The 12,907-nt window shown below is 38.7% G+C and overlaps 1 protein-coding gene across 2 annotated transcripts in view; it reads left to right on the top strand.

Moving 5' to 3' along the window:
* Window positions 1-11,826, top strand: part of Tbpl2 (TATA-box binding protein like 2) — a 26,270-nt gene extending 14,444 nt beyond the window's left edge. Inside the window, exons 6-7 of one of the 2 annotated variants that reach the window (XM_031373303.1) lie at window positions 6,810-6,904; window positions 11,122-11,826. In XM_031373303.1, coding sequence (XP_031229163.1) covers window positions 6,810-6,904; window positions 11,122-11,198 — 172 coding nt within the window. In that variant the 3' untranslated portion in view covers window positions 11,199-11,826. Of the gene's footprint in view, window positions 1-6,806; window positions 6,905-11,121 lie in introns of both variants that reach the window. The other variant, XM_031373302.1, reaches the window with a different exon arrangement.
* Window positions 11,827-12,907: the final 1,081 nt, after the last annotated feature.

The following is a 12,907-nucleotide window of genomic DNA, read 5'->3' as shown; positions in this document are numbered from 1 at the left end:
TGTTATCCCCTTTCCCAGTTCCCCTCCCTCCTGGAAACACCCTAATCACATCATCCCTCCCCCTGCTTCTTTGAGGGAATTCCTCCAGGTACCCATCCTCTCCCACCTCTCCACCCTTGATTCCCTTACACTGGGACATATATCAAGCCTTCATAGGACCAAGGACTTCTCCTTCCATTGGTGCATGACAAGGCCATCCTATGCTACATATGCAGCTGGAGCCATGTGTACTCCTTTGTTGGTGGCTTAGTCCCTGGGAGTTCTGAGGGTTCTTGTTGGTTGATATTGTTGTTTTTCCTATGAGGTTGCAAACTCCTTCAAACCCTTCAGTCTCTTTTGTAACTCCTCTACTAGGAACCCCACTCTGTACCCCAGTTTTAATAGGGTTATTTGGTTCTCTGGAGTTTAACTTCTTGAGTTCTTTGTTTATATTGAATATTAGCCTTCTATCAGATGTAGGATTGGTAAAGATCTTTTCCCAATCTGTTGGTAGTAATTTTGTCCTATTGACAGTATCCTTTGCCTTACAGACGCCTTGCAATTTTATGAGGTCCTATTTGTCGATTCTTGATCTTAGAGCGTAAGTCATTGGTGTTCTGTTCAGGAAAATTTCCCCTGTACCCATGTGTTTGTGGCTCTTCCCCACTTACTTTTCTATTAATTTCTGTGTATCTGGTTTTATGTGGAAATCCTTGACCCACTTGGACTTTAGCTTTGTACAAAGAGATGAGAATAGATCGATTTGCATTCTTCTACATGCTGACCACCAGTTGAACCAGCACCATTTGTTAAAGATGCTGTCTTTTCTCCAATGGATGGTTTTAGCTCCTTTGTCAAAGAACAAGGGACAGTGAGAATGTGGGTTCATTTCTGGGTCTTCAATTCTATTCCATTGATCTTCCTGACTGTCTCTGCACCAATACCATACAGTTTTTTAAAATCACTATTGCTTTGTAATACAGCTTGAGGTCAGGGATGGTGATTTCCCTAGAAGTTCTTTTATTGTTGAGAATAATTTTCCCTATCCTGGGTTTTTTGTGATTCCAGATGAATTTCCAAATTGCTCTTTCTAACTCTATGAAGAATTGAGTTGGGATTTTGATGGAGATTGTATTGAATCTGTAGATTGCTTTTGGCAAGATGGTCATTTTTACTATATTTATCCTGCCAATCCATGAGCATGGGAGATCTTTCCATCTTCTGAGATCTTCTTTGATTTCTTTATTCAGAGACTTGAAGTTCTTGTCATACAGATCTTTCACTTTCTTGGTTAGAGTCACACCAAGGAATTTTATATTATTTGTGACAATTGTGAAAGATGTCCTTTCCCTAATTTCTTTCTCAGCCTGTTTATCCTTTGAGTAGAAGAAGGCTACTGATTTGTTTAAATTAATTTTATATTCAGCCACTTAGCTGAAGTTGTTTATCAGATTTAGGAGTTGTCTGGTGAAATTGTTAGGGTCACTTAAGTATACTATCATATCATCTGCAAATAGTGATATTTTGACTTCTTCCTTTCCATTTTATATCCATTTGACTTGCTTTTATTGCCTAATTGCTCTGGCTAGCACTTCAAGTACTATATTGAATAGATAGGGAGAGAGTGGGCAGCCTTGTCTAGTCCCTGATTTTAGTGGGATTGCTTCATGTTTCTCTCCATTTAGTTTGTTGTTGACTACTGGTTTGCTGTAGATTGCTTTTACTATGTTTAGGTACGGGTCTTGAATTCCTGATCTTTCCAAGACTTTTAACATGAAGGGATGTTGAATTTTGTCAAATGCTTTTTCAGCATCAAATGAAATAATCATGTGATTTTTTTCTATGAGTTTGTTTATGTAGTGGATTAAATTGATGGATTTCCATATATTGAATCATCCCTACATCCCTGGGATGAAACCTACTTGATCATAATGGTTGATTGTTTTGGTGTGTTCTTGGATTCAGTTTTTGAGTATTTTATTGAGTATTTTGCATCGATATTCATAAGGGAAATTGTTCTGCAATTTTCTTTCTTTGTTTGATCTTTGTGTGGTTTAGGTATCAGAGTAATTTTGACTTCATAGAACAAATTGGGTAGAGTACCTTCTGTTTCTATTTTGTGGAATAGTTTGAAGAGTATTGGTATTAGGTCTTCTTTTAAGGTCTGATAGAATTTTGCACTAAACCCATCTGGTCCTGGGTTTTTTTGTTTGTTTGTTTGTTTGTTTGGGAAACTATTAATGACTGTTTCTATTTCTTTAGAGGTTATGGGACTGTTTAAATGGTTTATCTGATCCTTATTTAACTTGGCACCTGGTATCTGTCTAGAAAATTGGCTATTTCGTCCAGATTTTCCAGTTTTGTTGAGTATAAGCTTTTGTAGTAGGACCTGAGTTTTTTGAATTTCCATGGTTTCCTTGTTATGTCTCCTTTTTTATTTCTTAATTTATTAATTTGGATACTGTCTCTGTGCCCTCTGGTTAGTCTAGCTAAGGTTTTATCTATCTTATAGATTTTTCCTAAGAAGCAGCTCCTGGTTTTGTTGATTCTTTGTATAGTTCTTTTTGTTTTTATTTGGTTGATTTCAGCTTTGTGTTTGATTATTTCCTGCTGTCTACTCCTCTTGGGTGTATTTGCTTCTTTTTGTTCTAGAGCTTTCAGGTGTGCTGTCAAGCTGCTAGTGTAAGCTCTCTCTAGTTTCTTTTTGGAGGCACTTAGGGATATTAGTTTTCCTCTTAGCACTGCTTTCATTGTGTCCCATAAGTTTGGTATGATGTGTCTTCATTTTCATTAAATTCTAAAAAGCCTTTAATTTCTTTCTTTATTTCTTCCTTGACCAAGTTATCATTGAGTAGGATATTGTTCAGCTTCCATGTGCTTCCTGATGTTTTTGTCGGTATTTAAGACCAGCCTTAGTCTGTGGTGATATGATAGGGTGCATGGGATTATTTCAATCTTCTTGTATCTGTTAAGTCCTGTTTTGTGACCAATTATATGGTCAGTTTTGGAGAAGGTACCATGAGGTACTGAGAAGAAGGTATATTCTTTTGCTTTAGGATGAAGTGTTCTAAAATATCTCTTAGATCCATTTGGTTCATAACTTCTGTGAGTTTCACTGTATCTCTGTCTTTTGTATTTTCATGATATGTTCATTGCTGAGAGTTGGGTGTTGAAGTTTCACACTATTATTGTGTGGGTTATGATGTGTGCTTTGAGCTTTAATAAAGTTTCTTTTATGAATGTGGGTGCCCTTGCATTTGGAGCATAGATGTTCAGAATTGAGAGTTCATTTTGGTAGACTTTTCCTTTGACCAGTATGAAGTGTCCTTCCTTATCTTTTTTGATAACTTTGGTCGAATGTTGATTTTATTCCATATTAAAATGGCTACTCCAGCTTGTTTCTTGGGACCATTTGCTTGGAAAAATTGTTTTCTAACCTTTTACTCTGAAACAGTGTCTGTCTTTGTCACTGTTTTTGTTTCTTGCATTCAGCAAAATGCTGGATCCTGTTTACATAGCCAGTCTAGTAGTAGTCTATGTCTTTTCATTGGGGAATTGAGTCCATTGATTTTAAAAGATATTAAGGAAGAGTGATTGCTACTTCCTGTTATTTTTGTTGTTAGAGGTGAAATTATGTTTGTGTGGCTATCTTCTTTTGGGTTTGTTGAAAGATTACTTTCTCTGTTTTTCTACGGTGTAGTTTCCCTCCTCCTCATGTTTGTGTTTTCCATCTATTTATCCTTTGTAGGGCTGGATTTGTGGAAAGATATGTGTAAATTTGGTTTTGTCATGGAATATCTTGGTTTCTCCATCTATGGTATTTGAGAGCTTTGCTGGGTATAGTAGGTTGGGCTGGCATTTGTGTTGTCTTAAGGTCTGTATGACATCTGCCCAGGATCTCATAGCTTTCATAGTCTCCAGTGAGAAGTCTTGTATAATTCTAATCATCTGTCTTTATATGTTACTTGACCTTTTTCTCTTATTGCTTTTAGTATTCTTTCTTTGTTTAGTGTATTTGGTTATTATTATTATTATTATTATTATTATTATTATTATTATTATTATTATTTGACAAGAGGAATTTCTTTTCTTGTCTAGTCTATTTGGAGTTCTGTAGGCTTCTTGTATGTTCATGGGCATCTCTTTCTTTAGGTTAGGGAAGTTTTCTTCTAAAATTTTGTTGAAGATATTTAGTGGCCCTTTAAGTTAGGAATCTTAGCTGTCTTATGCTTAGGTTTGGTCTTCTCATTGTGTCCTGGATTTCCTGGATGTTTTGGGTTAGGAGCTTTTTGGTTTTTGCATTTTCTTTGAGTGTTGTGTCAATGTTTTTTATGGTATCTTCTGCACCTGAGATTCTTTCTTCTATCTCTTGTATTCTGTTGGTGATGCTTGCATCTATGACTTTTGATTCCTTTCCTAGCTTTTCTAACTCCAGGGCTGTCTCCCTTTGTAGTTTCTTTATTGTCTCTATTTCCATTTTTAGATCTTGGATGGTTTTGTTCATTTTCATTCACCTGTTTAAATGTGTTTTCCTATAATTCTTTTAAGGATTTTTGTGTTTCCTCCTTAAGGGGTCTTCTACCTATTTACCTGAGTTCTCTTGAATTTCTTTAACAGAGTTATTTATGTCCTATTTAAAGTCCTCTGTCATCATGAGAAGTGATTTTAGATCTGAATCTTGCTTTTCCAGTGTATGATGTATCCAGGACTTGCTATCTTTGGGGCGTTGGGTTCTGATGATGCCAAGTAACCTTGCTTTCTGTTGCTTATGTTGTTACACTTGCCTACCACCATCTGATTATCTCTAGTGTTACCTGACCTTGCTATATCTGGCTGGATCCTATCCTTCCTGTCATCCTTGTTGTGTCAGAACTCAGAGTCCAGCTGTCTTTTGTGATCCTGTGAATCTGGGATCCTGTGATCCTGTGATCATGGGTGTTTCAGAGAACCTGGGAATGGAGCTTCCTCTGAGTGTTGTGGGACTGGCTGCAGAATTCAAGCCCAAGATTTGCTCAGGGCACCTTCTCAGACTGGAAAGAACCCATGCCACTGGTCAGGTGGTGTTCCTGGGTCCCTGGATCCTGCTGGTCCCAGTTACTCCTGGTGTTGGGGCAGATGTGTCCTCACCTCTGGTCCTATGATCCAGGCCCATGTTAAGAGTGCCTGGGACTGGAGCTTCCTCTGAGTGTTGTGGGGGTGGCTGTGGAGTTCAAGCCCAAGGTCTGCTCAGGGTTCCATCCTCAACTAGAAGCCAAAAATTAGCTCTTAACCTGGACATGGTAGCATTTGCCTGAAATCCTAGAACCCAGGAAGCTAAGGCAGGAAGACCACAAGCTCAAGATCAGCCTGGGCTATGCATAGCAAGTATTGGACCAATCTTAGAAACATTTGCTTAAGAAACAAATAAATGTAATCATTCTACAGATCGACAAGTTTGGGCTACATACCAAATTTGTCTTAAACTCTCAATTCTCCCTTGGTCTTACAAGTACTGGGATTTACAGGCATGAGCGACCAATCCTTAATCACTAAAAGCTTTGTTTTTCTTTTTTATTAGATATTTTCTTTTATTTACATTTCAAATAATATCTCTTTTCCCCATTTCCCCTCAGGAAAAAAAAAAAAAACCCTGTTCCCTCCCCCCGCCCCTGCTCATCAACCCACCCTTTCTCACTTCCTGGTCCTGGCATTCCTACACTAGGGCAACATTCACAGGACCGAGGGCCTCTCCTCCCATTTATGCCAGACAAGGCCATTCTCTGCTACATATGCAGCTGGAGCCTTGAGTCCCACCATGTGCACTCTTTGGTTGGTGGTTTAGTCTCTGGGAGCTCTGAGGGTACTAGTTAGTTCAGATTGTTGTTCGTCCTAAAGTGCTGCAAACCTTTCAGCTCTTTGGATCCTTTCTCTAGCTCTTTCATTGGGAACCCTGTGCTCAGTCCAATAGATGGCTATGAGCCTCTACTTCTGTATTAGTCAGGCACTGTCAGAGCCTCTCAGGAGACAGCTATATCAGGCTCCTGTCAACCAGCACTTGAGGGCATCCACAATAGTGTCTGGGTTTGGTGTTTGAATATGGGAAGGATTCCTAGGTGGAACAATCTCTGAATTGCCCTTCCTTCAGTCTCTGCTCCATACTTTGTCTCTGCAACTCCTTCCATGGAAATTTTGTTCTCCCTCCTAAGAATGATCGAAGTATCACAGACTTTGGTCTTCTTTCTTCTTGAGTTTCTTGTGGTTTGTGGATTGTACAATACCACTCCTGGGCAAAAGATGCTCCAACATAAGGACACATGCTTCACTATGTTCATAGCAGCCTTATTTATAATAGCCAGAAACTGGAAACAACCCAGATGTCCCTCAACAGAGGAATGGATACAGAAAATGTGGTACATTTACACAATGGAGTACTACTCAGCTATTAAAAACAATGAATTTATGAAATTCTTAGGCAAATGGATAGATCTGGAGGATATTAACCTGAGTGAAATAACCCAATCACAAAAGAACACACATGGTATATACTCACTGATAAGTGGATATTAGCCCAGAAGCTCGGAAAAGCTCTTGTTTTGAATGTCTTAAGTGTTTACAGTCAGGGTCAGGATTGTAGTCCAGTGTCATGGCACTTGCCTAAAATGTGTGGGGCTCTGGGTTTAATCCTAGCATATGTTTGCACTCAAAACACTACTCTTAATGAGAGAGCCAAGAGGCTTTTGGCAAAATGATACTTTCTACAACTGTGAGGTGAGATTTAACATGTGGGACCTGGAATGTTCTGAAAAAGCAGTGGATGGCAGTGCTATTTATCACTTTCTCTGTCTCAGCAGTTATGAACCTGAACTTTTCCCTGGCCTTATTTATAAGATGGTAAAACCACAGGTTGTGTTGCTCATCTTTGCATCTGGAAAAGTTGTGTTAACAGGTAAGTTCTAAGGTTGCTATTCCTTCGTGGAATGCCATGCATTCCATTCATAACAGGTAATTTTTGCTGTACTGGGGAGAAAATATTACCCTCAGATCTCAATTCCTAAAATTCATATTACTCGATGTGTATTTTCATCTTGCCATATTGCTTTATATCAACCATTATCACACATGCAGCTTAACTTGCTACTTGAACCTCTTCAAGGAGGCTTTTAATAAAGTTGTACAATGTTCTAAGGTAAGGACCAGCATATCTTCTCTATAAAGAGTCAAACACTAAACATTTACTCTGATGGACCTGGCATCATAAAGTCAGTACACTGTCTTTGCCAGCTGTACTGCTTGTTCTTACTCCTGTTTAACAGTTTGGTGAATCAAATGTGTCTTCCCATTGCCAGATATTTCTATGCTCCCTTGTGTTTGTGATGTATAAATGGGAAAAGCACTTGATTAATTTGAGAATTATTGGTGTAAGTGCTCAGAAGTTAAACTTTCATTTATTACTGTTTTAAAAGCTCTTAGCATAATTTTCCAAGTTCCTTTAAAGGCATCTATAATATATTCTCCTATAATCAAACCTTCCTTCTAAACAGTTTATCAAAACCTCCAGTGGTATTTTTAAAATTGTACAGAAGGCTAGGTATTGTAGCAGGTTTCTTTTAATCCATGTACTTGGGTAGCAGAGGCAGGCAAATCTATACAAATAAGAGGTCATTCTAGTCTACATAGTTCCAGGCCACCAACCAGGGTTACATAGCAAGAATGCCCCCAACCCCAATACTGCCACACCCAGCTTGGCTAGTTCAGGTCACTGTATTCCTGGTTGGTAGGTCAGGAGATGAATTGACAAATCTGGTGTCCAAATGACAGACTCTTAGTTCTGGGTATCTACCATGTACCTGTACTGTGTTAGAATGCAAATACCCATCTGGCAGCAATGCAGCCTTGTGGAGACAGATGGAGTTATGTTGCTGTGAATCTCATTGAGACAGAAGTTGAGCCACATGTGCTTAAACCAGTGTCCCTAATACTTCATAATCCTTCAAGGATAATAAAGTGGCCTGTGGTTTTGTGAAAGGTATGGTTTTGAAAAGACTTCACACAAACATTAGTGCATATAACTCTCTCACTAACCTATGGGAAAGGTTGCTGTCTTTCTGGACACTGAAACAGAAATTTAAGGAAACTGAAATTTGGAGGTCAGGTAAGATGCTTACATTTGCAAAGTTTAAGTGAGTGAGAGAGCTGGCAGTTGAGCTCTTACCCAACCAGTTTCAAAGCCAGGCTTTTCTCAGTACACCAGGCCACATATTGCTACATCAGTGGCCAGGACTAGACTAAGGTTTCCTTTGATGTTCATACCTTAGTAAGGAAATGTTGGATGAGGTCTGGGACACAGTCAGAAGGTGAAAGTTCTACTTAGAATGTAAAGGGCCCTGGGTCTGATCCTCAGCACTAGAACTAATACTAACTTGATAAAATCTTGTTTGAACATGTGGGAATGAATACAGATGACACTTGGTTGATGGCTTCTAGTGTAAAGGAAGGAACACTGGTTGTGTGTCTCCTTCAGAGCTGCTGATTTTTATGATTTAGCTAACTTCAATTTCTTGCTTTCCCTATCATTTATGAAATGAAGAAACTATACACTCTGTAGGGTTAGAAATTATTTTTCTATCATTCTAAAATATGGCTTCCCAGTGTTTCTGCTTCCCAGGGGTCTTTGGGTGGTATGCTCCTCATGTTTGAATGTGATGTTCTTAGGCACAGTATTTTAAATAAAGTCTTATGGAAAAAGCAGAGCAATGTTTATACCAAATGCCAGACCTGGATTTCATGTTCCTCAAGGAATTGTGAAAAGAATGTCTTGCCTTTGGGTCTGCTTTAGTGTGCAAGCTTGCTTAACCTACCCCAAACCATTCTCTGATGGCAAGAAGCCTATTTCAGATAGAGGTAGCCACAAAGCCAGAGGCAAGTTCTCTGTCAGTAAATAGCTCTGTACTTTGGCTATACCCCACATCCTCTTTGATTTACACCAAACTGATCTCTTTGGAAAGGAAAACTTAAATATTCTAAACTCTGATGAGACTCTAGGAGAATTTCCCACCCCAAAGATGCAGAGTTTCTTTTCTCTGTTAGTAGTGTACCTCCTTCCTCATTCTACCATCTTTTGGAGTGCATACCCACAAACTGCAAACTCTTTAGCAATCAATAAACATAATTTTGCCACTAGTAGCAAAAAATTAAATTAGACATTTAAGGACTTCCTTTTGACTAAAGTTTTTTTTAAAAAAATGAAATTAATATAATAAACTTAAGCACTTGAAAGTGGACTATAGAGGGCATTTAGTTCATATAGTATTCTGCAATGTGACTATACCATCACCTCCAGTTCTAAAACATTTCTCCAGCTCCAAAACAAACAGCTCCAAATAAATCTCTGTATCATTGAATAGTCATTAATGTTCTCTAGCAGCCACCAGTGTCTGTTGTCTTCATGAATTTACCTGTTTGGGATATTTCATGTACTTGTAACCATTCCTGCCCTTTTTACAGTGGGTGGATGCTTGGGAAGTGAGTGGCCCTTTCTTCCCAATTGTTCAAATGTTGTCCTTTTTATGGCTGAGCAATATTCTATTGTGAGCATACACTGTTATCCATTGATGGCCACATAGGCTGGTTCCATTTCTTCATTATTATGACTGCTGTTGCAATTCCAGGCTGCATGTATACCTGCTTTGGGTTTTATGAGGGGTTTTCCTAAGTGGAAATGCTGGGTTGTGTAATGGTTTCTTAACTTTTGAGGAACACTCCACCTTGGGAGCTGAACCAAGGTTTTACATTCGCACTGGCAGTGCAAAGGTTGCTGAGTTTCCGAATCCAGACTGTCAGTTGGTTTCTTCTTTAATAAAAGCATGGCAGTTCGTCCAGGATCCTGATTCCTGGTTAGTCCTCAGTTTTGGATCTTCTCCCTCTTTAGGCCCGGAGCTAAGCCAGACAACCCTTCTCAGATCTCCTTCTCCCTTCCATTCTAACTCCACATCTTACAAGGAAGGGCCTATGACTCCAGATATTTTAACTTTTTCACACAATAACAGGCTATTTTTATGATTTCGGGTTTGTTATTGTTGTTGTTGTTGTTGTTTTGGTTTTTTGCCTTGTTTTTGAAATAGAACTGTCTGTGTAGCTCAGGATGGCTTTGATTTCATGATCCTCCTGCTCCAGTCTTCCAAGTGATAGGTATAGGTATACATTAGCTGCTAAGAGTTTTTACTTTAGGTGTTTTTTTTCCATTAACACCCTTTCTTCTTAGCTTTCTGCCCACAAATATACCAGATACTTGTTCCTATTTAGCAGAAGCCCCATACTCACATAAAAACTACTTCCTAACATTCACTGGGTTGCTCTGTATCTACTTTTAATGGTGAAGAGTGCGATCGATAATTGATGCTTGTTGGTGAGAGGTGAGAAGGAACTAACTGATACTTCTCAAGAGAGTGTCTAATCTGATTTTAGTGCTGTAAGTCCATGTCAGTCATATCATGTCATATCATATCATATCATATATCATATCATATCATATCATCATAGTTAACAACTGCTGACACGTAGGACTCTAAGAATAAAAATGGTATAAAATTTTTCCTCTAATTACGTCCTAGAATTAAAATTGAAAACTCTTAAGATGACTCTACTCAGCCTAGTACATTGAAAACAAGACACTAGGCAGAAGTTAGTGGATCCACAGCAGTTATTTCTGCTGATAGTTGGTTTGGACACAGGTGCTGAGGATGTCAGTGTTAGATCTCTTATAGAGAGAGATACTTATCTCTACTGAGCCCTGTATGACTAAAGACACGATCCACAGAGAGAGAAAATTAAAGGAACTCCTGCCCTAGGGCATGTGTTTTAGAGAGACTACGGCTATAGTGCCCCTTTTCCAATTCTTTTCTGTATTGCAAAGAAATGCCACTTACTGTGAACAACTAAGGAGGTGTCATCTTGAAACCATCACAAAATTGGGCGTCTTTGTAATCCCATAATTAGGGAGGCAGACACAGATGCGTCTGTTCTGAGGTCACCCTGGGATATTTAGCTAGACCATTTCCCAAAATAAAAGAGGCTGCAATCAAACATGACAAAATGAAATCTTAGCATGAAAAAGGTTGGTGGTATCCTTATATTAAAGATTATACACACTTGGATTTTTTATAGGTGCCAAAGAGCGTTCTGAGATCTATGAAGCGTTTGAAAACATGTATCCTATTCTAGAAAGTTTTAAGAAAGTCTGAGTGCATAATCGGGCTTCTAGCAATGATTTGGATATGTGACTAAGCACAGCAGAGAGTGAGCTGATTTCTTCTACACATGGTTCCAGAAGCTTCCCATGTTTTCTAGCAGCCATGGGCCTCTGTTAGTATGCTAATTGATTATGGTTTTTTTTTGTTTGATGTTTTCCTTGTTTTGGAAACAGGGTCTGCTATGTAGCCTAAAGTGTAGTTTGATTTATTACAGAATGATTCTGTGTGAATAGCCATGATTAAGAAATGAAAATTTCTTGCTCAAAATGAGTATTATATGTTATTTAATTATAAAAATAAGAACAAGTAAACTTATTTCAGAATTTGAAATATGTCAGGCTTTGCTAGACAGGGACATTAAGACCATGCTTTATTTTTTAAATATGTAACATATTAGTACATAGAAATTTCAAGTGACTGCATATCTTGATATTATCTGTAATAGAACAGCTATCAATAAAAAGTCATGTTTAAATTTTTTTCATTTCAAGTATAGAAAAGACAGAATCCAGACCTTTTGGTAATTGGATACTGTGAAAATCACCAGGGGAGAACCAATGAAATATGCCAAATATTAAAATCCTTTGTTTGAAATGAAACTCCTCTCCAGCAGCCACCAGCCTGTTATTCTGTTATTATGCTAATGACTGTGGGTTTTGTTTGGTTGGTTTTGACATGTTTTACAAATAGTCTACTATGTAGTCCAGAGTGCTCTTTGACTCGGGACATTTTAAAATCTTAAACTTTCAGGACTCATTCTAGTTTAGGGAAAGCTATTTGGAAAATGACATAGGGATCTTTAGCCTTTTTCATTCATTAATTAACTAATTAATTAACTTTACATCCTAATTGCTGCCCATTTGTCCTTTCCTCCCAGTTCCTCCCTTACAAGTCTGTATCCCCATTACCTCCTCCCCTTTTTTCTCAGAGAAGGGGAAGCCCTGGCAGAGGCTAGACCTAGGCCCATTATACATTTGTAGCAAATATGCAGCTTGGTCTTCATGTGGGTCCCCTAACAATTGGAGTGGGAAGCTGTCATTGCCTGCTGTTGTACCCCCTTTCTCTAGCTGGGTTGCCTGGTTGGGAATTTGGACTTTTATATTACTTTTCTAATACTATCTGATTATATTTCATTAGATCCTGGAGAAGGAACAAGGAGTTCAGGCCAAAGACCTAGCTAGGTTGTCGTCATCAAGATTTGACAGTAGGCATGGGAAGGTTGATATGCAACCTGCTACTGTGGTCCAGGCTATAGTCCTAACAATGGCTACTGATAGTATCCTTTCTAAGGTAGACTTGAGTCTCCAGGTGAAATACATGGAAAACATCACTTGGTATCTATCTAGGGGGCAGTTTCAGTGCTGAGATGTGTGACATGGGGGAGAAATCCCCGCTGGAGAGTATTCAGAGCTTTTATCAGTGAAGAGCCTACCAAAGCCATCCTTGAAAATCATTTGTTTAACTGGGCACACAGTACCATTTCTCTGTTCTCCACTATGATTTAGAGGCATATCCAACAAATCTGATACTCCCAACCCGCTAAAGAAACTTAGAGGAAGTCCTAATGAGTCCAGCTTCTCTTAAAGCATGGCCCAGGGATAGGAAAGAACAAGAGCCATTAGAATTCAGTTTTCTGGATTTGCTGGTGGTACAAACTGGTAATCCCTTCACTCAGAAGGCTGCCATAGCAGATTTGGGAC

This window comes from Mastomys coucha, unplaced genomic scaffold (assembly GCF_008632895.1).
Source record: "Mastomys coucha isolate ucsf_1 unplaced genomic scaffold, UCSF_Mcou_1 pScaffold15, whole genome shotgun sequence".
Lineage (NCBI taxonomy): Eukaryota > Metazoa > Chordata > Mammalia > Rodentia > Muridae > Mastomys > Mastomys coucha.
Note: the sequence above shows the minus strand (reverse complement) of the source record. Positions and strands in the feature narration are given on the sequence as shown.